The following is a 27,039-nucleotide window of genomic DNA, read 5'->3' as shown; positions in this document are numbered from 1 at the left end:
TGCATTTTAATGTTTTTGATTATCACTTGCTACTCTTTACATATGCTATCCAGAAATATATTTACCCAATAGTAATCTTAATTGATGATTTCATTTAGTAGTAATAGGTGGATATGATTTTCTCTGTTACTTTGCAAACCTGGTTTTTGAATTTTAGGAAGTATCCCAAGTATGCTCAGCTCTGTTTTTAAGTTCTTCATTAAAGTTTGTTTTGTGATTTTTTTATGCAGATAAGGAAAATCAATATACTAAAGACTGTTTCTTTAATGTCTTTCAGCCAATGGTAATGATAGTAAAAAATTTAAAGGAGAAGATAAAATGGATGGTGCTCCTTCTCGTGTACTTCATATTCGGAAATTACCTGGTGAAGTGACAGAAACTGAAGTTATTGCTTTAGGCTTACCTTTTGGTAAGGTGACCAACATCCTTATGCTGAAAGGAAAAAATCAGGTATATTTCTTTCAGGACTTATAAAATGTTAAGCCTCAACTCTCTAGCAGGTGTGAATTAGCTGTTGCCTGATGAAAGGATAGTATATAGTAGGTTACTTTTCTTAAAGAACATGACAGAAGTCTTACTCTGACTTCTCCTTGTAGCTGTGTTTGGGAAACTAATGGTAGGGAGCTAAAATGAATAAGTCACCGTAGTTTTCAAATTTTGCCCTTTAAATTCCCTTTAGGACTCTAATTGAACTACTGGTCAATGAGATTGTAGGAAATACAGATGAAATACTTCTTTTATTGTGGCTTTGCTCTTTGTAATATCGGAAATCAGTAAGGACACTAGCAGCATCTTATCCTTTAAGCTTATCCCAGGGAAATATTTATCTGATAGCATTAGAAAAAGATAGTCATTAGTCCCAGATATTCTATATTGAATAGTTATACCTGTAGCAGTAGGGTCCAGGTATATTAAAAATCAAATTTTGTTTTAAAGTTTCTAATGATACCATTTAGAAGAATTTAGAGAAATTTAATGTTCTCTTAAATATAGTTAATATCACTAATAATATGACATTTAATTTTTTTCTTTGTTAAATTGTAAATGCTTTAAAAATGACTTGGTGTTCTCTTATGTTTTCTAGGTTAGGAGTGGTAAAATTCTGGTGCTGGAAAATGTTTAGATTTTATTTTCTCTAGCCTTTGTTGAAATGGGTACATTTGTAGTGTATGGAAAATCAGAGGTGGAAGTACTTTGTATTCTAAGAGCTTCTGAGTTTAGCTTTAATTGTATCTCTAAACTTCAGTAAGAGATTTCTAATTCTACCTACTAGAGCATCTAAATGTAACTTGAAAGGTTATATTCTAGATACTGATTTTTCTAATGAACCAAATAGATTACACAGATATTGAAGTTTATTTGAATTTGATTCATAATATTAAGATTTTTGCTATTTAAATTTTCAGGCATTTTTGGAACTAGCAACAGAGGAAGCAGCTATTACTATGGTTAATTACTATTCTGCTGTGACACCTCACCTTCGTAACCAACCGATTTATATTCAGTACTCCAATCACAAAGAACTAAAAACAGATAATACATTGAACCAAGTGAGTATGTGTAGGTACATAAATAAAATGGCCTAGAACGTATTAAGAATCTCATAAACATATTAGCAGAAAAAAAATTTTTTAACCATTCAGAAGATTTTTCTATGAGCATTTTCTTGTTTTTTGTTTTCTGGTTTTTTTGTGGCATTTTCTTGTAGCATGTTAAGTATTAACCATTATGTTAATTTACAGAAAGTATGTGTGGTCTCTTATTTTCATATTTTAAGTTAATACTGGATAAATTAGTTAAACAGCATTTTTTTCAGTCCTTTAAGGTTCTGGTCAAAGTGTTCTTTTTCTTTGTGCAAATTAAAGTTTTTGTATAGATACTGTCTGAGGTAGGACTTAAGTATAAACTGTTTATGCAACTCTGCTGCTTAGACTTCAGTGTACGAAGTTCAGTCCCTTTGGTTATTTGACTTTTTATAGGTCTTAATTTCTTATGGAAAAACTCCTACTGAGGATGTGTTAATGGTTTTCCTGGGGGGAAAAATGTAAGAATTGAGAATATATGTTGAGAATATGTGTTGATCTTTTAAAAATGTGATGTAGAAGATATTAATTATCTAAAATTATTTTTTTAGAAAAAGTATAAGAATGGTTTTAGATCTAAATACATAGGATTGCAATAAAAACTGGTCTAAAAGCTCTTCAAATGTAGTTTTTAGCTAATTATATCTGTTTTAGTAAAATCTAAACTGTGGCTCTTATCAAAAATTAAATGGAAAATAATTTCTCATAGATTTTAACCTTTGTAAAAAATATTTAAGGTCATTTTGATAGTTCATGAAAAATAAGCTTGTAAAACTTTTTGCCTAAAAGATAAGGCTAAAATTTCAGTTGTTTTTTTTAATTTGATAATTTTCATTTCTTTTGAACCAGAAGTTGTACTTCTCAGAATTTATCATGAGGAAATATACCAAAAGAAAATATGTATTCTCTGTTCTTTTTATTTAGAGTTTAAAATGGCATTTAATATCCCAGTTTATTTTACATGTTAGTATTTTCAGTAATTAGTGAATGCATTCTCATTTAAAAAGATTCAAATGAAAATGATGTGGAAAGAATAAAGATAAGGCATCTATAGATAGATAGATATATGTAGGGGAGGGGGATTTGTAATTTCAAATAGGATAACCAGTGGAAGCCCAACCAACAAGTGACATTTGAGTAACAAACTTCAAAGTGATTAGAGAATAAGGCACTTACTGAAGTCTTGGGTATGTTCCAGACATAGGGAGCAGTCAGTGCAGTGTTCTTATGTTGAAAAAAATTTTTTTGACAGCCATATTTTTGATTTTCAAAAGTTCTTCTTTTCTTTGATACCCTTTTTACCTCGTAGTTGGTCATTCTTTACAGTTACTAATTAATGGTATTTTAAAATACTTGACTGTATCTTTTACTTTCTTTAGAATTAGCTGTTACGTTTATCTTGTTCCCTCTATTCTTCTCTTCCTCCCACCCACCCTCATAGTCTGTTTATATTTCAGAATGGACAATTAGGTTTTATTGGACTTGCATGCTTTCCTCTAGAGTAAGGTAATGAGGACTTGGATACTAACCTGGGATCCCCCCCAAATGCCAGAGGTCTTTATTCTTGGCCTTCAAAACTCCTTTTAGAGTTTGTGTTCTTTTAAGGGAGTGTTTAGTTGTTGTTGCTTTTGTTTTTATTGTTTAATAGTAAGTTGGTTGATGGTGAGGAGGAAGAGGATGTTTGTTAGCCATACTTTCTGTTAACCCTTTTATTTTCATTCTCCTTCCTCCTGTGTACCTACCAATTTCTAATTTGATTCCTATGGATGCTACCAGTGCAAACCCTGTTTTGCTACGTGTTCACTGTGTCTTCTGTCCATGCATTTTCTGAGTTTTGGGAATTTGATAAAATTATTCTGAGCTAGTGATAACCTTTTCTCTTCAGTATCTGCATTTATTCCATTTTGTACTTATTTATAGTCATTTTAATAGTGTTTTATAATAGAAGAGAGAAATGAATGTGTGTGTCAATCATGAATTCTTCCAGAACCTTTCATCAAATCAGTAGGTTCTGTGAATTCACTCTTTTCAATATCTGCCCAGTTTTCTTCTTTCTTGCTACTTCATTTGCTCAGACACAGTCATCTGCAGCAAATGCTTTTCATGCTCAGGGTAAAAGCCCTTTGAGATGAGTACTGTTTCTGTCTTATGGCTACTCCCACCCTATTTTCCTGTGCTTCTATCCCAGTAGTAATTGTAGCGCCTATAACCTGGCATGCTTTCTCTTATTTTGTCTTTGGAGGCCATTGTGCTTCTGTGCTGTCACTTTGACCTGGAATATTGTGGCCTGCCTGCCTTTGTACCACCTTTCCATCCCTTACTTCACATGGCCACTTGTTAGACATCTTCAGGTTTCCCATTAGTTAGTTTCCTTGAAAGCCATCCTCTGATCCACAGAGTGGATAAGGTTTGGATTAAGAACCCTTAATACAAATGAAAATCACAGTGAGATACTGCCATGTATACCATACTGGATAAAATTAAGACCAGTAATACCAAGTATTGGAACAATGTAGAGAAGCTTGAACTTCGTAAATAAGTGGTGAGAATGTAAATTGGTAGAATCATTTTTAAAACCTTGAAATATCTACTAAAGCTGAGCATATACATATTCTTTGACTTAGTAATTTTTACTAGTCATGTATCTGAGAAAATACATACATATGTGCATGAAAAGATGTGTATAAGAAAGTTCATGGCACACTGTATGTAATAGCCCAGAGCTGGAAATGATCCACATGTTCAGCAGCTGTAGAATGTGTTATGGTATATTTATTCGTTGGAATACTGACTGGCAAAAAGAATGAACAAGCTACTGGTGTCTCTAGAACTTGGATGAACATCATAAAAATTATGTTTATTGGAAGAAGCCAGATCAAAGTAGAACACATACTGTATGGTTCCATTTATATAACTGGGAGAAAGCATGTGTGTGGCTTCTGGAGTGTTGGTAATGTTCTATTTTTTTATCTAGATAGTCCTTTTACAGATATGTTCTCTTTGTGAAATTTTATTGAGCTGTATATACTTATGATTTGTGTCCTTTTATGTGTATATGATTGTTTCAATATGAAGTTTAATTAAAATCTAGGTTGGCTGGCAAGCCAACTCTGCTCCATGAATTTTTTTTTAAAATGTATGAAGAGGCTTCTCTGGTAGCACAGTGGTTAAGAATCCACCTGCCAATACAGGAGACACGGGTTCGAGCCCTTGTCCAGGAAGATCCCACATGCCGCAGAGCAACTAAGCCCATGCACCACAACTACTGAGCCTGCTCTCTAGAGCCTGCAAACCACAATTACTGAGCCCACATGCCACAACTACTGAAACCCATGCGCTTAGAGCCCGTGCTCTGCAACAAGAGAAGCCACTGCAATGAGAAGCCCATGCACCGCGATGGAGAGTAGCCCCTACTCGCCACAACTAGAGAAAGCCTGCGCACAGCAACGAAGACACGATGCAGCCAAAAATAAATAAATAAATGTGTTTATTTATTTAAAAAAAAATGGGGGAGGGAGATGCAAGAGGGAGGAGATATGGTGATGTATGTATAGCTGATTCACTTTGTTATAAAGTAGAAACTAACACACCATTGTAAAGCAATTATATGCCAATAAAGATGTTAAACAAAAAAGCTACACATAAATGAGACCAAAAAATGTATGAAGTTACTTGTTAATGATAATAGAGAACGTAATTGTTAAGGTAAAAAAGGAAGATGGAGAACAGTGAACAGTATTGGAAAGAAAAGTATGCAGTAGATAAGTACTTAACATGTTTGTATGGAGTACATATATACATATATGCTTGTGTATGTAGGGAAAGCAGACAGGGTGACTGAGTTGCAGAGGAAACTTAACTTTTTATACTGTTTGGATAGTACACCATGATCAAGTGATTACTATTTTAAGAAGACGTTCCATTATTTAAAATAGCAGATGTTAGAGTTGTTCTAAGTTGTGATATTTCCATGCTTATTATAATAAATGTATATAAAGACATGTTCACTAATGAAGAAAGTGAACAGTGAGCTACTTGCAATGAGCTACTTAAAATACTTTATTTAAATATATATTGGGTTAAATATGTTCAGATGTTTAACAAACATTGCTCTAGAAATCTTTTTATCCCTCTTTTTTTATAACTATATTCTTTATAGTAGTGTAAATGTGCCCATTGTATTAAATATTTATTGTATGTTTCAAAATGTTGGATTTGAATTAACAAGTCACTTTAACATAAATTTATAGGTCATATTTTATTAGCATTTAGATGATGAAGTTTGACTAGATGACTGATCTCTTTGAGTACCAAGCTATATGATTTCCTGGTTATATAATATTTCAGTGAAATGACCATCCTCCCACCTTTTTTGAGATATAATTCACATATACATTGTGTGGGTTTTAAGGTGATTTGATATATTTATATTTCGCAAAATGATAACCACCACCACATTAGTTAATAGGTCCAGAAAAAATGTGACACTTCATGATTTTGGGGTCATATTTGCATAGGGCCATGCTAATCTCTGTGTTGTTCCAGTTTTAGTATATGTGCTGCTGAAGGGAACACTGATCATTCCTTATTATCATAAATGTTCTCATTCTTTTGTATCCGCCTTCCTTTTCATTCATCACTATGCTCTGTTTATATTCCTGTTCATATGCCAATACAACTTTTTCAAACTATAAAGCAGTGTAGAGGTATTTGTCATTATTATATCTAACAGTTATTTGCCTTTATATAGGTTTTCTGACCCCAGATAAGGTAGAAAGAAATTATTCCTTATCAGTGAATCTGTCAGTAATAATAGGAAAGGCATAATAGTAATAAAGGCAGTCTTTTTGGAACATTTAACATATGATTTAGTTGACAGATTTCCCAAAAATACTGTATTTTTTCAGTTCCATATATATATTTTTTCACATTTTAAAATCTCAGAAATCAAGATGTGTCTTATAATAGTTGATCTGTCATGGTTCAATTATCAATATCTTCCTAGTCCTACGTAAAATTATAGTGTATTAGATACCATAACATGTATGGAAAATATTCTTCATATTTTATTTTGAAGTATTCCTGAAAATTTTATGGCTTTGTAGTATGGTATACATCAATTTCTGTTCTAAAAATTTTGGTTTCAGAAGTTATGCTAGTATGAAAAAAAGACTTAATTTGTATCTGAATATTCTTCTTCTAGGATTTATTGGAAATAATGTTTATGGGAGTTCTTTTGGATAATCCCCTTAAGGTTTACTATGTGCCTTTTTTATGGAATGAATAATGTTAAAGTTTCATTGTTCTCTAAAAGTTTCTGTTTAAAACATTTTCTGAATCTGTCAGACTACATCTTGTTTTGAGAGTAAATTACACTGACTGTCTTTCTTGTTCCACATTGGTCCCAAACCCTAGATAATTGTTTTAAAGTAAAATAAATACTAGTATAATACTTGAATTATAATCCTTGGCTCATGGCAGGTGCTCAAAAGTATTTATTGAGTGTTAAATTTTATTTAATCTATGTGTTTTAGAAAAGAATTTAATATTGTAACGTTTAGCAAAGTATAGGTGAAAATACCAGGAATGTTCCTAAAGTGCTTATCTTTCATTTTTTAGCGTGCTCAAGCAGTTCTTCAAGCAGTGACAGCTGTCCAGACAGCAAATACTCCTCTTAGTGGCACCACAGTTAGTGAGAGTGCAGTGACTCCAGCCCAGAGTCCAGTGCTTAGAATAATTATTGACAATATGTATTACCCTGTAACACTTGATGTTCTTCACCAAGTAAGTTTAGTTTAATTTGCATGTTTATCTATAAAATTGAGAAATAATAATACAGTAGATAAAATTTGTTTTGATTTTAATGTTTTAACAGATATTTTCTAAGTTTGGTGCTGTATTGAAGATAATCACATTTACAAAAAATAACCAGTTTCAAGCTCTTCTCCAGTATGGCGATCCAGTAAATGCTCAGCAAGCAAAACTAGTAAGTCTAGTTTTTTTTGAGATAGCGATAATTTTTCAGTGGTAGATATGTATATACACATACATATGTGTAGCTAATGTTATTAATACTGACATAACTTAGCGATACCATATAGCATTTTAGATGGCACACATTATTGTCATTTAGGTAATATTGGAAAAGCTTAGTATTTATGATAAAAAAGAAATGTTTATTTTTAACATTAGTCATATTTATAGTTATATGTAATACAGGCTTATATTTTGCATTTTTGTTTGATTTAGGTCCAGAAGTTTTGTGCTCTTGAGGATATAGCAGGATTGTATTGTGCATGCATACCTGTATAAGATTTTACATTTTCCAGTGGGAGTTTCAAAGTAATATATCTATAAGATAGTTTGGCTGAAATACATCAATGACATGTGGCTCAATTCTGTGATAGGCTCTCAGCTATTTCCAGTATTCTTTTTAAGTATTTTTTTAAAAGATAGGTTTTTTGAATAAGTTCTTAGTCTCCCTTTTATTCACATTACTTACTTTGTTGTTGTTGTTGTTGTTATATATGGAGGGTAAGAAACTGTTCAAAGCAATAAAATCTACACATCATAGCTACCACTGAAAACTGCATACCACATCTTTGTTTCTAAATGCCTAATCTTCTGTTTGTGTATCTTATTTAAATCTACCTTTGTCTGTCTCTTTAACTTCTTGTGCTGTAGTATCTCATTTTAATTCCATTATTAAAACATTAAATATTTATTATTAAACCATTAAATCAACTGTCTGTACTTACATTTGTCTTACCTTTTTTCTCCCTTTCACACTTTTACTTTCAGACTAATTATGGTCTATTCAATACTTCCTCCAGATCAAGATAGCTTGTATGGAACCAGGCCATTTTTAATTATTGTTTCATTGCATTCCATCCTTAGAATCTCATTTGGGGAGCAAAAATAGCTTCAGGTAGCAGAAAGGCTTTACTAGTAATAATAACATAATTGAAATGGTTTACCAAGTGCTGTTACCTCATTTTTTTCTGACTACTCCATTTATAAACAGAACAGGAATTTTTCCTGTGTTACAAGGGGATGCTAAGATTTAAAGAGGTAAATTACTTATAATGTACACTATCTGTAAAGTTGACATTTTTTTAGTCTACTTTTCTCCAGTGTGTTGCTACTCATTGGTTCCCAATTGCATGATCTAATCCTATTATGTTTCCCTTTTCAGCAATTAGAGTTCTTCTTTAAAAAAATAATTGTCTTTCCTAACATGCCCCAGCCCTCCAACTTTGGAGATATTTTATATTTAAAGAGTTACTGAAATCATTGTGGTATGAGGTTTGATCAATAGCAGACAATCTAGAAGCCGTGTTCTCGATGGCACTTTTCACAACTTCAAACAAATTTAAATATAGTGCACATTTTTCTTAATATGGAATATTTTCTTTGTCATTCCCTTCCGATCCAGAGGAAGAGTATTTGGTAAAGGACCAGTGAAATGGAATTTGATTCAGAATTATACTGCATTTGGGCTATACAATTCAGTGGTTAAAGTAGTTTATATATATCTTTCAGTATTTGATAGGTTTTCTTTTTTTTTTTTTTTGTGCGGTACGCAGGCCTCTCACTGTTGTGGCCTCTCCCATTGCGCAGCACAGGCTCCAGACGTGCAGGCTCAGCGGCCATGGCTCATGGGCCCAGCCACTCTGTGGCATGTGGGATCTTCCCGGACCGGGGCACGAACCCATGTCCCCTGCATCGGCAGGCGGACTCTTAACCACTGCGCCACCAGGGAAGCCCTAAACATATACTTTTGATGACTCCAGTCATGTTTCTTCATGCCTTTATCTGGACTGTGGACTGTACCTAGAGAATATCGCATAATCTAGCCAGTACTAATTTAAATTCTTCAGCATCAACTACAAATAGACTCTGCTTGCAAAATCTTACCACATTTCTTCGGTCTGTTCTCCCATTTTCCACAGTGACTATATCAGATAGAAATTTCTCTTTCCACCAAGTCTGTCTTCACTCTTTCTTACGACCTTGCCTGCTGCTTCTCAGAAAAAATAGAAACTATCAGATGGAAACTCCATCAGTATTTCTCACAAAATCTACTTATACCCACACATATCTGTCTCTTCTAAATAAAAGGCATAGATATTTCTAAGACCAGTAAACACCAGATACCATCCTGTTCTGCTCATAAGAGCCTTTGCATTTTCATCCCCTCTTTCTCTTGTATTTTTCTCTTTGTTGGTTATTTCTCACCAGTGTTTCAAGTGTGCTTAAGTGTTCTCTCATTTTTTAAATGAATTTACCCTTAATTCTGTATTCCATATATCTGTCCATCTAACACCTTGTCTCTCTTCCCTTTCTTCATTTATAACTAGAATTCTTAAATAAGCTGTCTTTATTTGCTGTTTATACTTATTATCCTCTTCTTATTTCTCTACTTAGAGTAATTTGGTTTCAGCCCCTATTTATCCATATTTTTCTCCCTCGTGTCACCAGTGATCACTAGAGTAGCTAAATCTCAACAGAATTATTCAGTCCTTTTCTTAACTAACCTTAGGTAACATTTGACATTGAACCTTTCTTTCCCTTTCTTAAAATCCTCTTTTCTCCTGGTCTCTGACACTTCTCACCTAGATATATCCCACCTCTCTGTCCCTTCCTTGTTATATCCCTCCCCTTCCACCACGGGGACCTCAGCTGTTACACACAGCTCAATTACACCTTTGTGATTCTGACTACTCACATCACTTTTTCTAGCTCAGACCTCTTCTAAGAGACCCAGATTAGGAACCCATGGACCATGGTGCACCTTCAAACTTAGCGTGTTCAATTAACTCCTGTCACCACCACCCCCCATCACCAAAAATACTAAAGCCTGTATTTTCTGTGTCAATAAAGGTCAAGGTACTATGAATCTAAGAAACAAGCCAGAAAACATTGAATCTTCCTTTATTCCTCTTCCTTTCAGCTTATCACCAAATAGTACTCATTCTAGACCCTAAATTTCTGTTGAATCTATCCTTTTGTCTCCAACTCTCTTGCCATCACCATAGTCTAAGCTAGTGTCATTCAAAGTGCTAGTCTTAGATGCTACAAGGCACTTGTGCAAAAATACAAATCAGCATACTTCTAGCTATAGTTTGTTTAGTGTCAGTGTTGATAATAAATTTGGACACAAAGTTCTCTTCATGCAGAGTGACTTGGGTTGCTAGTCCATGAACCACAGTTTGAGTAGCACTGATCTAAGCCATCATCTCTTAAATCTGTGTTTCATTGGTCTTCTGACAAAACTCACCACTTTGAGTTTTAAGAATGATCTCAAAGTCATATTTCTTCCTTTCTCAGTGCCCTTCAGTGACTGATTTTCGTCCTAAATATAAAATCCTCCTTCCTTAACATAGCTTATAAAAGTAAATCTTGCCTCTCCAGTATCATCTTCCACCTTTAACCATATTGGACTTCTTTAAATGCTTGCATATTCTATATATTCTCTGATCTCATGGGCTTACAACTTGCTGTTCTGTTTGCTAAAACTGTTCTCTCCATCTCTTATGCCCAACTCCTACCTCTCTTTCAAGTATCAGTTTAGAAGTCTCTTCTCAGAGAGGTCTTTCATAACCTTTCAACTAGATTGGATCCCTTCCTTTCTTAGTTCTCATCACTGCACATCAAACTTATAATTACTTGTTAAGTGTCTGTATTATCTGTTGGACTATAAGTTATATATGAGTGGGTATCATGTCTACTTTGTTCCCTGCTACATTTTTAGAACCTAGCACAGTGTATGGTGTATTACAGGTATTAGGGCTTTTTCAACCCATGTCACAACTTTCCCAGCATCTAGAGTGCTGTAGATCCTTCCGACCTTTCAACCATCCATGTACATCTAAGTGTATTATAAAATGAGTTGATTCTAAACTTTGTAATTCAGTTGCTGTATTTTTATGCTTGTTAAAACAGTAGAGATCGTATAAAATTTATAGGTAAGGAATAAGAATTTGGGAAGGGAATCTCAAGCCTGCTTCTCCACTTCTATAGTGATTGTTGTTCAAATGAATGAGAGAATGACAAAATATTGCTTACGCCCTGGGAATTCATTTAGCAGGCATACTGTACCTTTAGGTTTGGGGGAAGAGAATTATAGTATTCTTTAAAGTATGGTCCAGAGCCCATTCTTATCAGACTGTGGTCCAGATACATTCTTATCATATAGATTGCTTACACAGAATGGGACTCTTAGGCCATTCTGAACTAACAGTTCTAATCTTTGGGGTTGGGAGCCCACTACTCTGTTTTGTTTTGAATGCCCTGGGAATCACTGCCATGTAAAGGCAGCTTGAGTGACAGAGCCAACCAAACTTTCCATATATTAGTTATGATCTTTGGCAATTATTTTCATTTAATTGGAATTCTTTCCCCCTAGCATTTTGCTTTATAAGAAAAGAGCAACTCGGAAAAAAACATTAACAGTGGAGTTTTATTAGTGAGGGTTGGAGGGGAAAAATGTAACTATCTCCTGAATTTGTCCTGAGGTTGGCTTTAGAAACCTCTTAAGTCAACAGAAAAGGTAATGTATATTGAGGGTTGACATTTAGGGTGGTAATCACAAGTCATTTTAACAATTATAATTGTCAAGTAAAAAGTAAATTGTTTTAAATGATCTTCACATTTATTAAAGAAAATGCCCTAATGCCTTTTTCAAAAATCTTGTTTATTGGCAAGCAGTGTATTGGGCAAAGATAATCACTTAACTGTGGCTTTCTATCTAGTTCAGTTTCTATATTTTCAAGAAATAGAAGTAATCTTTTTACCTTGACTTTTAAAAATTATTTGTTTTATATAACCCTGAAATTATAACACACATGGTAGAAAGTAGCTGTTTTTGTTTTTGTTATTAGAGACAGCTTTTCAGGTGTGTTATCTATCTCTATTAGGAATGTGTACAGTTGACACTGGACAGTGACACTGTGTCTTTTGGAAATCCTTTAATATGGTCACTCTGTTTTAATATGCAAGTGGATTGTTTCTCATTAATGATTCCTTCCAGGAGAGACTGTATTTCATTAGTTTCATTGTTGCCTTTTCCTGTTTTTAATCCATATGCAGTGTTTATTGTGTTAACTATACATTCTGTGTTTAACATCTTTACTGAGTTTATCATGTTTTTGCCATAAATCTTATACTTAGTATGAAAATACTTTTTCCTGATTGTTTTTGAGTACTCCAAACCTTCCCTTTGCATAGACACATTTGAGAGGCCTTTCTGCAAATTAACTTGAGCTTTTACTGTCAGAAATCTTTGCTCTAGCAAGATCACTGCAATCCCGATTGCTGAATACAGACTGACTTGTGTGCTGCCATTATTTCCTGGAATTTTGCAAACACACGAGCTTGAAGTGAGCTTGCATATCTAGTTTACTCATTTGTAGTCATCTTCCCTCAGCCAGCTATTGAAAGTGCCTGGATTTCTATTCTTGTGTATCCTCAGCTCTTGTTCCTCTTGTATGTTGCTAACAGGTGATTTTAATTTACATAATGTTTCCTGATTTCTCTAGCTTTTGTATCTTAGTTATACTTGTGTATCTTCCATCTACATAAAGATACTATTTTTTAATTAAAGGAAGAATGTCAAAGGCTTCTAGAGGGCTTTCTAGCAGTTAGCATATTCATGGTAGATATTTGGCAGTCAACCTCATTGAAAGAACTCAGCCCCAAAGAAACTCTGCTTATTGTGAAGTTAGTGTTTTTGTGTCAGTAATTGCTTTTTGCATTAATTTAGATAATATGACCCAGAGCCAGGTCTTTTCTTACAAGATATCAGATTTTTTTGTATGATGTTATTGAAATAGTCACCTAAGAGTGAATTTTGCTACTCATCTTTTGACGTTCATATATTGGGGAGAGATATAGATTCTATTACTTGGCTCAACATTTCCCCTATAGGAATGAGTAAAAGAAGACCTATTTTCAATGCTTTGTTTGTCTTTACAGAAGAGTATTGAATTAATACTTATATTACTCTGGCTGAGAGAGTTGATACTTGGTTTTCATTCTCATATGATGATAGGTACATTGCCTAATTCAAATATAATTCAAATCCTGATGTGTATGTAGTCCCTTTAAGTGAGTTTTCATCAGTAATTATTGAAATTGGTGAACTTGGGTTGAATTGTGTTTTTAGGTTAGTTTTTAGCTTGGTAAATATATTCACATAAATCTTAACTTTTTTTGAATTTTATTTTATTTAGTTTTTTATACAGCAGGTTCTTATTATCTGTTTTATACATATTAGTGTATACATGTCAATCCCAATCTCCCAATTCATCCCACCACCACCACCACCCCCAACACTTTCCCTCTTGGATAAATCTTAATTTTGTATATTAAAGGAACGGGTTTTCTTTTTTTAGAGTGGGAATATTTTAATTATAAGCTTTATATACATAAGGAGCTATTATAGAGGTTTACTTTTTCCATAACAGGGCACTCTTGATTATATTTTAGTCTGTTTCAGTTACTTTCCTTCTTCAACAGTGTGACAATTAAAATAGTCATACTGAGGTAATACAAAAATTCTCTTTCAAACACCAAATGTGAAAAATATGTTGGTCTACTATTAATATAGTTCTGGTTTTACACACTTAATAGATCTTGGTCTGCATAGATATCAGGCTTGATCTATTTATGTATTGTTATCAGAAGAATTGTTTTCATTTTTGAGGTGAATTATAGAGCTAAACATGTTCTTCATTTCTGGACTGTTACTTTATATAGTAAATGTTTATTCTTCTAATGAAAAATTAACAGTGTGTTCCCCTGTTCTCTAGTTCGTTCCAGGTTTCTATCCAGCTGGAGTAGCATTGGTGATTATATAGGAACAGAAAAAAACATAATCATAACAGCAGCACAGTCCTTTTATAATTCATATATTTTACATATTGTAAAATATATATATGTGCTTTTACGTATGTGATCTTTTATCTAATCCTCATAATAACCCTGCAAGGAAACATGGCAGCCATCGTCATATCTGTTTTCCAGGTTCAGAAAGATTCTGAGATTCAGAAAGGTTAAATAACTTGTTCAAGATGACCTTTCAACTCTAGAGGTGTACTCCTTCTATTCCAGAACTTTCCTGGGATGACATTTAATTTGCTTATTCAGCAAGTTATTCTGATTCAGGTTGAACAACCTAGGTTAAGGAAGATAATATTGGGTTGGCCAAAATGTTTGTTGGGGTTTTCCTTAAGATGTTATGGAAAACCCAAATGAACTTATTGGCCAACCCAAGAGTTTTTGTTCATTTCATGGTAGTTGCTATTATGCATCATAGTGATATTTAGTTGTCTTGAGGCACCTCATTTAATGTGGCATCAAACAGAAGTTACCTTATACCTATACCAATTTTTATAAGTGTTACCATACAGCAAAAGATATGTGTATAATAAAATTAACTTTAAAGTATTGTGCAGACTATTATGGTACTACTTTGGCAGCACTGACTATATTTGTGACCCTTGTTAATTTTTTTAAATTAAAATATTTGCAGATTTTTAAAATTAAAAGTATTAGCACATATGTTTAACTGGTTACATTTTAGATTTAGATAACACTTTTCTATTTAAAGAAGATAGTATTTGTGGAAACCAGTATATATTGGTTGGAATAGTAAAGAACAGGGTATGGAATTTGATCCCTTTCCTGGTGACTTATGTGCAGTTTTTCATCGTTGAGTTTCATTGTCAAAGTCATACTTTTTCTAATTTTTATTTCTTAAGATTGCTGATATATTTTGTTCACTTTTACAGGCCCTAGATGGTCAGAATATTTATAATGCTTGCTGTACCCTAAGGATTGATTTTTCCAAACTTGTGAATTTGAATGTAAAATACAACAATGATAAAAGTAGGGATTATACTCGACCTGATCTTCCATCTGGGGATGGACAACCTGCATTGGACCCAGCTATTGCTGCAGCATTTGCCAAGGAGACATCTCTCTTAGGTATGATTTTTATTGTCTGTACCACTTTTCTCCCATTTTGCCAAATGGGAAAGTGCCTGTTAAACTCCAGTAAGTATAATGAATCTCCCATTTTCGAATTTAAGAAATTATGTTAGGTTTCTCCCCGCATCAGGTAAGAAAGCATATGTATGCTGTTGGAAGAAAACCCTAAGTTCTTAAGTATAATGAAAATTATATGTTATATTCTTTTTCACCACTCTCATCTTCTCTCCCAGAATAGAAGAGGAAAAGCTCTAATGAAGAAATACTGTTGAGTTCTTAATAAAATATTTACACTTAAATTGAAGTCATGCTGTCTAGGGCCCCTTGTGCATATTCTTTAGGGCCAATCTAATTGTTTCAATTTAGCACTGCACAGACAATGAAAAGTTAACAGATGCAGCATATAATGGGAGTAGGTGTATAGAATTTTTTCAAAGCATATTATATTCTCTCTTTTAAACAATTTTAACTAGAAAGAATTTTATATAAAATTTATTTTGGTATTTATCAGTATTTGCATTTTGTCTTAATCATTGTATTTCACCTCATTCTACCATGGATTTGACCCACCTAATCAAAAACAAAACAAAACAAAAATTTGCAACTAATAGTTGACAGAGTCAAGATGAAGAAAAAATAAAGGAAAATGTTATTTTGTAAGTAAAATAAGTGATTTATAATTTAAGATGAAATTTTACAGTTTTATTTGATGTATTCAGGAAATTCTTGGTTTCTGAAGTTTGTAAGATTATCATTAAATGAGTTGTTTCTATACATATGGAACCCAAGATTGATGAGTCACAAACTAGTTCTTACAGTTTATGTTTATCAATTAAAAAAGAAAAAGCATTATAATGAAGTAATTTTTGGAAATAGATATTTACTTTGAATATATAGCATGTGTTATCCATTTATAAATATGTAATATAAGTGATACATCTATGAACTGAGACACACTAATGCACAAGAGAAGCATTTGATATGTGAAATTAATTCTGGTAATTTTAGACAAAACTGACCCTTTATTCTAGTTGTCTAATGCATCTAGCACAAGTCATAGCAGTTTATCATGACCATAATAGATTCTTTAGGTTGGTAACATTCTTTCTTGAGAGAATCTCTATCACTGTGTGGGGCTAATTTAAGGCTTTATTCCCTCAACTTGGCTTGTAAGTAGATAATATTGACTATGGTGTACCATTTTTTAAAGTCAGGAGTGAGACAGTAATGAGTGATACATGGCCTTTGCTTGTAATTGTTACTGTGAATTCTTAAATTTTTTTAACTGATAGAAATTATTTTATAGAAAAGACAAAAATCAGCATTTACTGAATAGTTTCTATGTCATAGGCATTCTGCAAGTCACTTAGCAGATACATTATTTAATCCTTAAAATAACCAAAGTAGAAGATGACAACAAGATTTTTTATAGTAGTTTCTAAGAAGTTTAAAATATTACATGCAACTCATTAAAGAAACAAGGGTAAAATACCAAGAAACTTCAGCTAGCGTCAAACATATGACCGTAGTAATCACTTTCTTGGACCCTAAGAGCTATGTGTGTTTGCTCATTTGGGTGTAGTTAGATGAGTTTGTATGTGTTTTTGATTCTGGGTGGAGTCATGGTTAGAGGGAATTCATCATCGTTTTCCTTGTAATCTCATGGCTTTGATGGAATTTTTTTAAAGTAATAATAAGTCTCATAAAAGATTATAAAGTTACACCATAACTAACTTCTGTCTTATTCAGTGCTTTTATCATTTTTCAAGTGTTCTACATTTTTGCATTAAAAGATTATGAGTAAAGTTGCTCAGTTCTTAGTAAATAAATTTGGTGTCTTCTTCCAACTCTGTCTTGAATATTTTAATATAATATGCTGGCATACCTCGTTTCATTGTGCTTCACAGATACTGTTTTGTTTTTGTTTTTAAAAAACAAATTGAAGGTTTGTGGCAACCCTGCATTGTCAGATGATGGTTAGCATTTTTTAGCAATAAAGTATTTTGTAATTAAGGTATATACATTTTTTTTAGACATAATGATGTTTACACACTTAATAGACTACAGTATACTGTAAACATAGCTTTTGTATGCACAGGAAAACGATAAAATTTGTGTGACTCACTTTATTGCAATACTTGCTTTATTGTGGTGGTCTGGAACCAAAGCTGCAATATCTCCAAGGTATGTCTGTATTTTTGTTTCTGTGCTCTGCCTGATAAGAACAAGGAAAATATTTTGTGGTGAAACTATGTGAATTCACCTTCCTTTACTAAATGACTTCATCATTTACCTGTTTTAATGGTTTTACATCTTACAACTGGGTTTTTTTATTTTAAATGTCTGCAGATAGTTTTTGAAAATCGGTGAGTTATAAGTTTTAAAAATCAAATAATGGAATTTATAGTTTATGAGATAACTTATATTTTGATTTTTTTCTTATTTTCTATGTAAATACATATTTGTGCAAAATTAAAATCACACTTTTATTTGAATTATTCTACTGAGAATTTTTTTGAAAATTGATAATTATAATAGCTTCATAACATTCTAGTGGATATATAATACTTTTGGAAGTATGTTGGACATTTAGTCTACTTTCATACTTTTCATCAGTATAAATGGTGCTGTGACAAACACCTGTACATAACTTTTTTGTCTCTTATTTACTTAGACTAGATTCCTGGAACTAGAATCATTGGGTCAAAGAAAATGTTAAAGCCTTCTGAATCTTGTTGCAGATTTCTTTCTAGAATGGTGATATTTAAACTAACATGAATTGTATATGAGGCTGGCTATTGTACTTTTTCCTCTACCAGCTTATTATAATTGTTATTATTTTATGAACTAGTTTATAATTTTTCATTGCTTATTAGGTACTTACAAGTCTCTGAATTGGTTGTCTGGATTCTTTCTATTAGGATATACAAAACATAAAATGTATATTAAGGATATTATGTTCATATTTGGTATGAACTAAGCATTCAACTTTATACTTACATTTTAGACTGGCTAGTTACGGAAAAATATTTTAAAATAATTCATCACAATCCAAACCTTTCCATTTACAGGACATTAAGGTAACTTTTTTTTACCCCCCACACCTTTGGTGGGTACCGTTATCTTTATGAGGAACCACTTACTGTTTTGCTTTTTAAAGTAGTCATCAAACACTCTTAATAGTGACATACACTGTTATGTTAGTGAGGTCATGCCTTCTGGAATGGTGACTAAATTTTTTTCTCTGTTTATTTGCTTCTAGTGATATTTAGTAAGTCAGGTGACTTCAGAGTACAACAAACTAATATTGATAGGATCCATTTCCTGCTTGAGTCTTCCTCAAACAGTACTTGTGCAAAATGAAATAATTGCTCGGTATCCTTTTATTTCAAAGATTCTGTAAGAACACAGATACTAGGTGATAATTCTTTTCTGCTAAATATTTAGGGGGATTCACTTTACTTTGTATGATTTTTATATTATATCTAAGCACTTGACTAAATTTAATTAATTTGGAATCAGTATTATAAATTTTAATTGGTTTATTTTACACAGTAATTTTTTAAGACTAGCATTCTCGGCTTCATTTTTTTAGTGCTAGGGACCACAGTGTCTCAAAAAATGTAATTTATTCAAGAATGGAGACTGAGGGCTTTTTAATTAGTTAGAAATCTGACATTTAAATACATAATCACAAACTTGGCAGACTATTAGTTATTCACGTATTCTACATCAGAGAACAAGGTGATCAAAAATCCTTGAGATTATAAATTGAGATGTCATTATAATGATCATTTTATCATGTTTAAGAAGTGTAGTTAATTTATTAAGGGGTGGTCACTTTTAGAAAAACTGCTAGAAGTAATTAATTTTTCATGATCATGTTGTCTACATTTTTAAAATTAATGCAGATAATATGTACAAAGAATACTTACTTTAGAGCCTTCTGTGTATTTTGAGTTAATAAGTAGCAGCCGTTCTCATCATACGGTTTTAACAGAAAAGCAAAGCAAACTTTGTATAGGATATCTTTTGAGGTGAAAATAGTTGATAATTGAGAACAGATATAACAACCATTTATTCATAAGGGTAAATATGTAGTTCTTATAGATCAGTTTTTCTCAAACTTTCCTGCACATCAAAATTACCAGGTCTTACCCTAGACTGAGAATCCCTAATGATTAGTGGGTTTCTAATTTTTTAAGATTCCAGGATTCCAAGATGTAGTGGGAGTTGAGAATTACTACTATAGAGGAAAGTTTGTAATTTTTTAGGTGCTTTATTTTAGTTTTTTAGCAAAATTATTAGTGTTCTCATAAAAACATACTTTATACCTATTGAGCCAGTATTCTAATACTTTTCTTTATTCAAGCCATGTAAATCTGTCTTGGTATTGGTACAATTCCAGTGTTTAGCTGTTAAATTGAATTTGGTTTTCTTTTCTATGTGTTTATGATGCATAAAATTAACAAGTAAACTTGTTTTTAAAATATTTTTTAAAACTTACTTTAAGCTTAATATTTTAAAATTTATTTTTAAATGACTTCTGAAAGCTTTTGTTTTTGTTACTTTTGATTGAGTTATTTACATGGTGTTTTTTTTTTAAGTTTTTATTATCAAAGACTTCAGTTATCATATCCATTATCTCAATTCACTAGTTCCCACACTTGTTTTATCTGTTCATTTTTTCTGTTGTATTTTGAGGCAAATCCTTAACATCAAGTCATCTCAAACATTACCATAATTTCTCTAAAGTAATGACATTTTCTTACCAAGCATACCTGATCAAAATTGATTAAAACCTGATTATCATACCTATCAAAATTGATGATGATTTCTTAATGTTGCTGAATACCCAGTCAATCTTGCATTTCCCCAGTTGTCTCAAAAAATGTTTTTTAAGCATTGATTTGTTCAGAATAGGATCTTCTCAGGGGCCACACATGGCATTTGGTAGTTATGTCTCCTGAATGTCTATTACTCTGTTAAAGTCCTCCCCCTCTGCCCCAACCCTCAGTTCCATTGACTTATTGTGGAAACCTAGTTATATTCTTTAAGAAAATGCCACAACCTGGATTGGTCTGGCTATTTATTTCCTTATAGTGTCATCTTTTTTTTTTTTTTAAGATCACGTGTTCTTGTGTATTCATATTTATTTATTCATTTTTAAAAAATATTTATTTGGCTGTGTCGAGTATTAGTTGCGGCCTGCGGGCTCTAAGTTCCCTGACCAGGGATCAAACCCAGGCCCCCTGCATTGGGAGCACAGAGTCTTAACCACTTTCTGTCTTTAAAATGTCTCTTTTAAAGAGGAAGTTGCAAGAGCTGGGATAGAATTGTTCATTTTAAAATTTGGATAACATTTTTACTTGTGAATCATGAATTAACTTGAAGGAATAAGCTTTGAAGAATTTATTTAACTCCAAGTACATTTTATATAATATTTGAATTAATATGTTTTAAATCTGAAAATTTTTTTGTCTTCTCAGCAAAGGAAATAGTTGGTGGTAATTGTATACTTCATACTTTGGAGGTATAATGGGCCATAAACATTAGGAGAAATACATTATTACATCAGTTCATATTTACTTATTTACCCGCCTCCTCAAATGGAATAAGCTTATAACTGTAGGACTAAAATGTTATTCATAGGCTGCTTTTTAACTATCCAGGGTACACATTTTCATTCAGAGTTCTTAATGGTTGATTTTATAGTCCTAAACTGATTTGTTATGGTCATCCATTCTATTGTTCTCAGCTATAGCTTTAAGAAATTTCTTTTATTAATCCTACGTTTACCTCCTCCTTTTCCATGATACCCTGTCACACATTTGAAAACCTTATATTTATCCTGGTGTTCATATTTTTAAAGCTAAACAGCTAAACAATAGAAATTGATTCAGTGGTAATCAACTTCAGCCTTTGGATGTAGAAGACAGATTTTAATTAAATCATACTGTAGATTTAATCTTGAGAAATTTTTAAGAGTTGACAGTTATGTATGTGGTATGGCTAAGACAAAGTAAAGCCTTCTAAAGTATATTACTGCTACCTCTGCAATTAGTAGAAGAAACACTATGCATTTGTGACCATAGTATAAAATGTGCCTCTATCTGAAGGAGGTAAAAGTTATGCAGGAAGTTTTCAGTCTCTAAAGATGGAAAGCAATAGATACATACAGGAAATTTTAGTGTTTTTTTTTTTCTGAGTTCCTCCTAACTTCATATTTCTCTTCCTTTTAATTTCTATATTTTTTCTTTTTCCTGTTGATTTTAATTTAAAAATGGTATTCTGTCTCTGAATCTACCTCTCCTTTTTGCCCCACTTTCTGGATTGTTCTTACCCGCCTTAATTGCTGTGAGCTTTTCACATTCCTAGAAGGATTCTACCTCACCTCAGTGGCATCCTGCTTTATTCATTAATTGCATTTTTCAGCAGTCATTTTAGCACTGTGCTGGGTACTGTAGGGGCTCAGAAAAATTACAAGGTTTCTGTGCTTGTAATCTTGTTTATACTCTGGTGGAGGCAGCATACGCCTGAATATCTCTAATGTGAGGCAAACTGAAATATATAATAGAGTTTAATGTAGTATTAGAGCATAATGAAGTGAGTAATTTATCATCCAAAGGAGAAAGTGGAAGGGCTTTATGGGCCAAAGGCATTTGATTTGGTTAAGAATAAAGGATTTAAAAAACACAGCATGAGAAATGTGATGAAGAATATATCATGCATGTTTAGGAAGTGACAAGTATTCAGTTGTGAATGAGGCATAGGGTAATTGGGAAAACATGAAAGGCAGTGATGTCAGAAAGAACTAGTTTGAGAGAAGATCTTAGAACTGATGCTATCCCAAGGAGTATACTGGAGACTATTAGTCTAAGTAAGGTAAAATTGTGAATCTAAACTAGGGACAGAAATGAGAATGGAAAGAAAGAAACATGGGAAAAATTAAATGTAAAAGTAATAGGACTTGGCACCTTACAATATGATGACTCATGAAGAATTAAACTTGTGGAGGAGTCCACCTAGACAGTAGGAAATTCAGCCTAGGACTTAGGCAAGAGTTCTGTGGGGTTGAGAATTTGAAAGGCCAGAGGATTGTTGTTTTGGTTTAGAGAGATCAGATTTGTAGTTGCCAGACACAGGGCTTGGGGGTGGGGAGAAATTGGATAAAGGTGGTCAACAGGTACAAACTTCCAGTTATAAGATAAATAAGTACTAGGGATGTAATGTAACATGGTACATATAACGAACACTGCTCTATGTTATATAAGAAGGTTGTTAGGAGAGTAAATCCTAAGAGTTCTCATCACAAGGAGAAAAAATTTTTTTCCTATTTCTTTAATGTTGTATCTGTATGAGATGATGGATGTTCACTAAACTTATTGTGATAATCATCTCATGGTGTATGTAAGTCAAATCATTATGCTGTACACCTTAAATTTATACAGTGCTGTATGTCCATTATATCTCAGTAAAACTGAAAGAAAAAAAAACTGGTTTAAGATTCTCAGGTATAAGAGAGCAAGAGGGCTAAAGACTTGAAATTGAAACTTTAAGCACTACACATTTATGTTTTGGGAAAGTAAAGAAGTAAGGGATTGAGGGATGAAATAAATAGGGTTAAATTAGAAGTGCCTATTCAGTTTAGTAGTTACCATAAAGTTTATTCTTATTCGTAAGAATGGGTATAAATCAAATTATAATGGATTAGGAATGTAAATTTGATAAAGTACTTACTACTCTTTGAATAAGTGCTGTAGGAAGGAAGGAGAAATGGGATGGTAGTTGAGGAACAAATCAGGGCCCAAGAGGAAATGTTTACAGTAAAGGAGTATGCATAATCATTAAGAGTATGTGGTCCAAATCCAGACATCCTCAGTTCAAAAGCTGGCTCAACTTCACTGTCTCAGCTTTCACATTTGTCATGGATATAATTATAGTAATCCCCATGTTTTAAGGCTAGTGTGAGGATTAAATGTTTTAATACATACAGAGAACTTTTCACAGTGTCTGGCATAGAATGAATGCTAATTTCATATTAGCTAGTATTTGTTTTGAAGGCTAGCTTAAGTCCTAGAATTGATTGTAGTAGATTGGATCAAGAATATAGTGGAAATGTTGGGGCCTACGAAATATAGAGATACTTTTCAGGACCATTGTGAGAACTGGAAGGAATTTTTATCAAGCTCACAGAGAGATTTAGGGGTAGAGCTGGAGCCGGAACTGAAGTCATCAGCTTTTGATAGTCCATATTCTTTCTTCTCACCATTTGTATCTTTATGAAGAAAGGGGAACAGATAAAGAGAGAGAGAGGACTTTTGAAGTTGATTGAAAATTTTGGGGGAATTCTGATCTCAGTCTTACAAGATACTTGCTGAACATAACAAGGTTGAGAATAGGGTACAGGACTTAAGTCTAGTGGATTTTTAGGGAATTCTTGAAAATAGAATAGGAAATGCGGCTAACATCAAATAACAAAATGTTCGTGGAATCAGTTTGGGGTTGTAGGGTGTGTGTGTGTGTGTGTTTTCACTCTAATATTTTACAAACCTAGATGAAAGCATATCCAAAATGTAGGATTTGATTTATCCAAGTCTGGCATTGTAGAGCATTAATGGATTAGGAACAAGCAAGCCAAAATGCTCTAGACATAGTATAGTCTAGCCAAGGGAGAACAGAAAGGGAAGTGGTTGTCATATAGGCTAAAAATGGGTTGGTTCAGTGGCTGGTATGGGAGTAGGAGGATCTATAAGATGGAAGAACGAAGTTAGGAAAGGGGATGTAATGTTAGAAATGAATGGCAAAAAAAGAAAAAAAAAATCAAAGATGTAGCAAAAGAAGTTGGTAAAACAGACTGATACAGTAAAAATCATCAAAGTAGAAGTTTTTAAGAAATAGTGAGACCAGTGTGTCAGACAGATCACAGGATGAGGACAAGAGCTGAGATAGAAGGAAGAAATAAAGCCAGGTGCCAAAGTCTTAATGTAATGAGAGAAAATGTCCCAGTGACCTAATGGCTGTTTTGATGAGAAATGATTGCATGGTACGACCTCAAAGACATTCTAATTGGTGACGGCAGAACAGCAGTCTGAAAGTAACATTGGGTGGTGAGATAGTGGGATGAATAATGCACCCTTTACTTTCCTTTGGGGAAGGGTTTAGGGAGGTAAAAATGACTTTTTGAGAGGGTTATAAGATAAGTTTCATTAGGACCAAGCAAGCTTTTAATTAAAAATTTTCTCTAAGGAACACATTGAATAAAATGCAATTGTTAATGATAGAAAAGAAAAATGGGTTCTAGAGGGTAAAATAAAAATTGAAGGGAAGCTTGGTGGAAGAGGAAGAATGGATTGTTTGAGGAAAAAATAGCAGCTGTCATTCTTGTCAAAGGTAAAATTTTTATTTTCAAGTCAGGAAATAAAATATTGTAAAAACTGCCCCCCTCACCCAGGACCCTATACTACATGAATTATAACAGGCCTCAAAGTCCCACCACCAATCCTCTGTTCAGTCGTGTGTGAGAATAACAACCACCAGATGTCTTGAACAGGGAAAAGAAGTGTAAGACCAAAAACAGGGGAAAGAACTTTAAGACCAAAAGATATGATATAATTGACTTTGGATAGATGTTTCAGAATAGGAAATGAAAGGATAGAACAAATTCTGCATCTCTAAAAAGCATGGATAAAACTGTCGTAGTCAAGAGGAGCCTAAGGAGGTATGACTAAATCTAATAACGGCATCCTGAAACAAAAAAAGGACATTAGATGCAAATTAAGGAAATCTGAATACTTTATGGACCTTAATTAATAATAACATTAATACTGGCTGATTAGTTGGAACATATATCATACTATTGTATGATAGTACAATATTTATAATATATATGATATATAACTATATCATGCTATAGTAAGATATTAATAATGGGGGAAAAGGGGTGCCCAAGGTTATAAGAACTGTGGAGAATTAATTTTTCTGTAAATCTAAAACTGTTCTAAAGTAAAAGTTTATTAAAAATTATAGATAAAATTTGCAAATGATTTAAGATGTTATCAAGAACAGTTTAATTCTTCAGTTGTAATGGACAAGGTTAGGGATGTCTGTGTACCTCAGCAAAATATGACCTGAGGGATAGAGGGATAGACAGATGCATAATTTGTAATCACTTCATCCCTGTGGACTTTGAATCTCTATCAGATAGGTACATGGCAGTGTGGCCATCAGTCTCAGGGAGAAGGGGGCTAGTAATGTGTCAGAACTAATATAAGAAATTTATAAAATTGCTGAATCACTCAAAATTCTGGGTGGCCCAGCCGATGAAGATCATTTCACATAGAAGGGGGATCCCTGTGACACCTTCCTTTTCATGTGGCAGTTTATGAAGCTCTTTGACATTATTTGATTCTTACAACAATACTGAAAGTAAAACACATTTTTATCCCCCATCTCAATATGCATAAATAGTGTTTTTTACAGCATACCTGCTGCCTTGAAGACGTAAATCATTAAAATTAAAATAATTTCTACAGCTAAAAGTAATCCATTAGAGCCATTGTACATAACGTGTTTTATATGTTTTTTTACAAAGGGAAGATAGTAAATGTATTTTCTCTCACAGCTAGGAGTTAACATTAATATGAAAAGTACAGTGCACAATTCCTTTTCAGAATTCATTATAATAGTACATCATGAAATACTTCGTAGGTTTTTATATTTTTGTGTAGCAGACAACACTGAGATTAAACCTAAAAAAAAAAATTACCTTATTGACAAAATAATTTTTTAGAGAAGAGTATACTGAAGGAAATGGTGGAAACTATCCTTAGAGGCTTTAAAAGTCCAATAAAAACGTCAAGACTATTTTAGGGATTTGGAACTGTGAAAGGTGACTGAAATAGTTTTTCTAAGTTACCAGACTAGGAGAAGAAATAGTGGAAGAGAAATACATGCTAGTGGTGCTAAGGACAGTGACTGCCCTCATCTCTTGAAGTACTTTTGCATCATGCTCTGGGCTGCCTAAAATGAAGAAAGAACATTTGGCAAGAGGATAGATCATCTGACTTTAGTAGCAAGTGGCCCAGAATGGTGAGAATAAATGGAGAAGTAGGGAGATTATGAAGTAGCATTTGGATAGTAGCAAGAACAGTGGGGACCTCATAGCTTACATTCCACATTTTGCTGAGCTTTCCATTATCTCCTTACTAGAAGGAGATAAATTGTATCTACTTGGAGCCACAAAATTTCACGAATATTTTCACAAGAAAATTAAGTCTTATTTTTACTAAAGTGTAATGTTGTTTATTAAAACGTGGCATTCTTTTTTTTTAAGTCTCTCACACTTCAAAAAGGGCTTTAGCCTAGTCTCTTAATTCTTAATTACCATTTTTTAATTAATGTTAATTATTTTAATTCTCAGTGATTATTTTTCCATGATGTCTTGATGTTTTAAATAATATTG

At 33.0% G+C, this 27,039-nt stretch overlaps 1 protein-coding gene across 3 annotated transcripts in view; it reads left to right on the top strand.

Annotated features, from left to right (window-relative positions):
* PTBP2 (polypyrimidine tract binding protein 2) overlaps positions 1–27,039 on the top strand; it is an 80,287-nt gene that overhangs the window by 39,742 nt on the left and 13,506 nt on the right. For all 3 annotated transcript variants that reach the window (XM_082834704.1, XM_082834703.1, XM_082834702.1), the window contains exons 4-8: positions 278–450; positions 1,407–1,550; positions 7,203–7,367; positions 7,459–7,569; positions 15,377–15,572. In XM_082834704.1, the coding sequence (XP_082690830.1) occupies positions 278–450; positions 1,407–1,550; positions 7,203–7,367; positions 7,459–7,569; positions 15,377–15,572 (789 nt within the window). The remainder of the gene's footprint in view (positions 1–277; positions 451–1,406; positions 1,551–7,202; positions 7,368–7,458; positions 7,570–15,376; positions 15,573–27,039) is intronic.

This window comes from Leucopleurus acutus, assembly GCF_964270905.1.
Source record: "Leucopleurus acutus genome assembly, chromosome: 2".
NCBI lineage: Eukaryota > Metazoa > Chordata > Mammalia > Artiodactyla > Delphinidae > Leucopleurus > Leucopleurus acutus.
The sequence above is the reverse complement of the archived record's forward strand: the minus strand, read 5'-3'. Positions and strand labels throughout refer to the sequence as shown.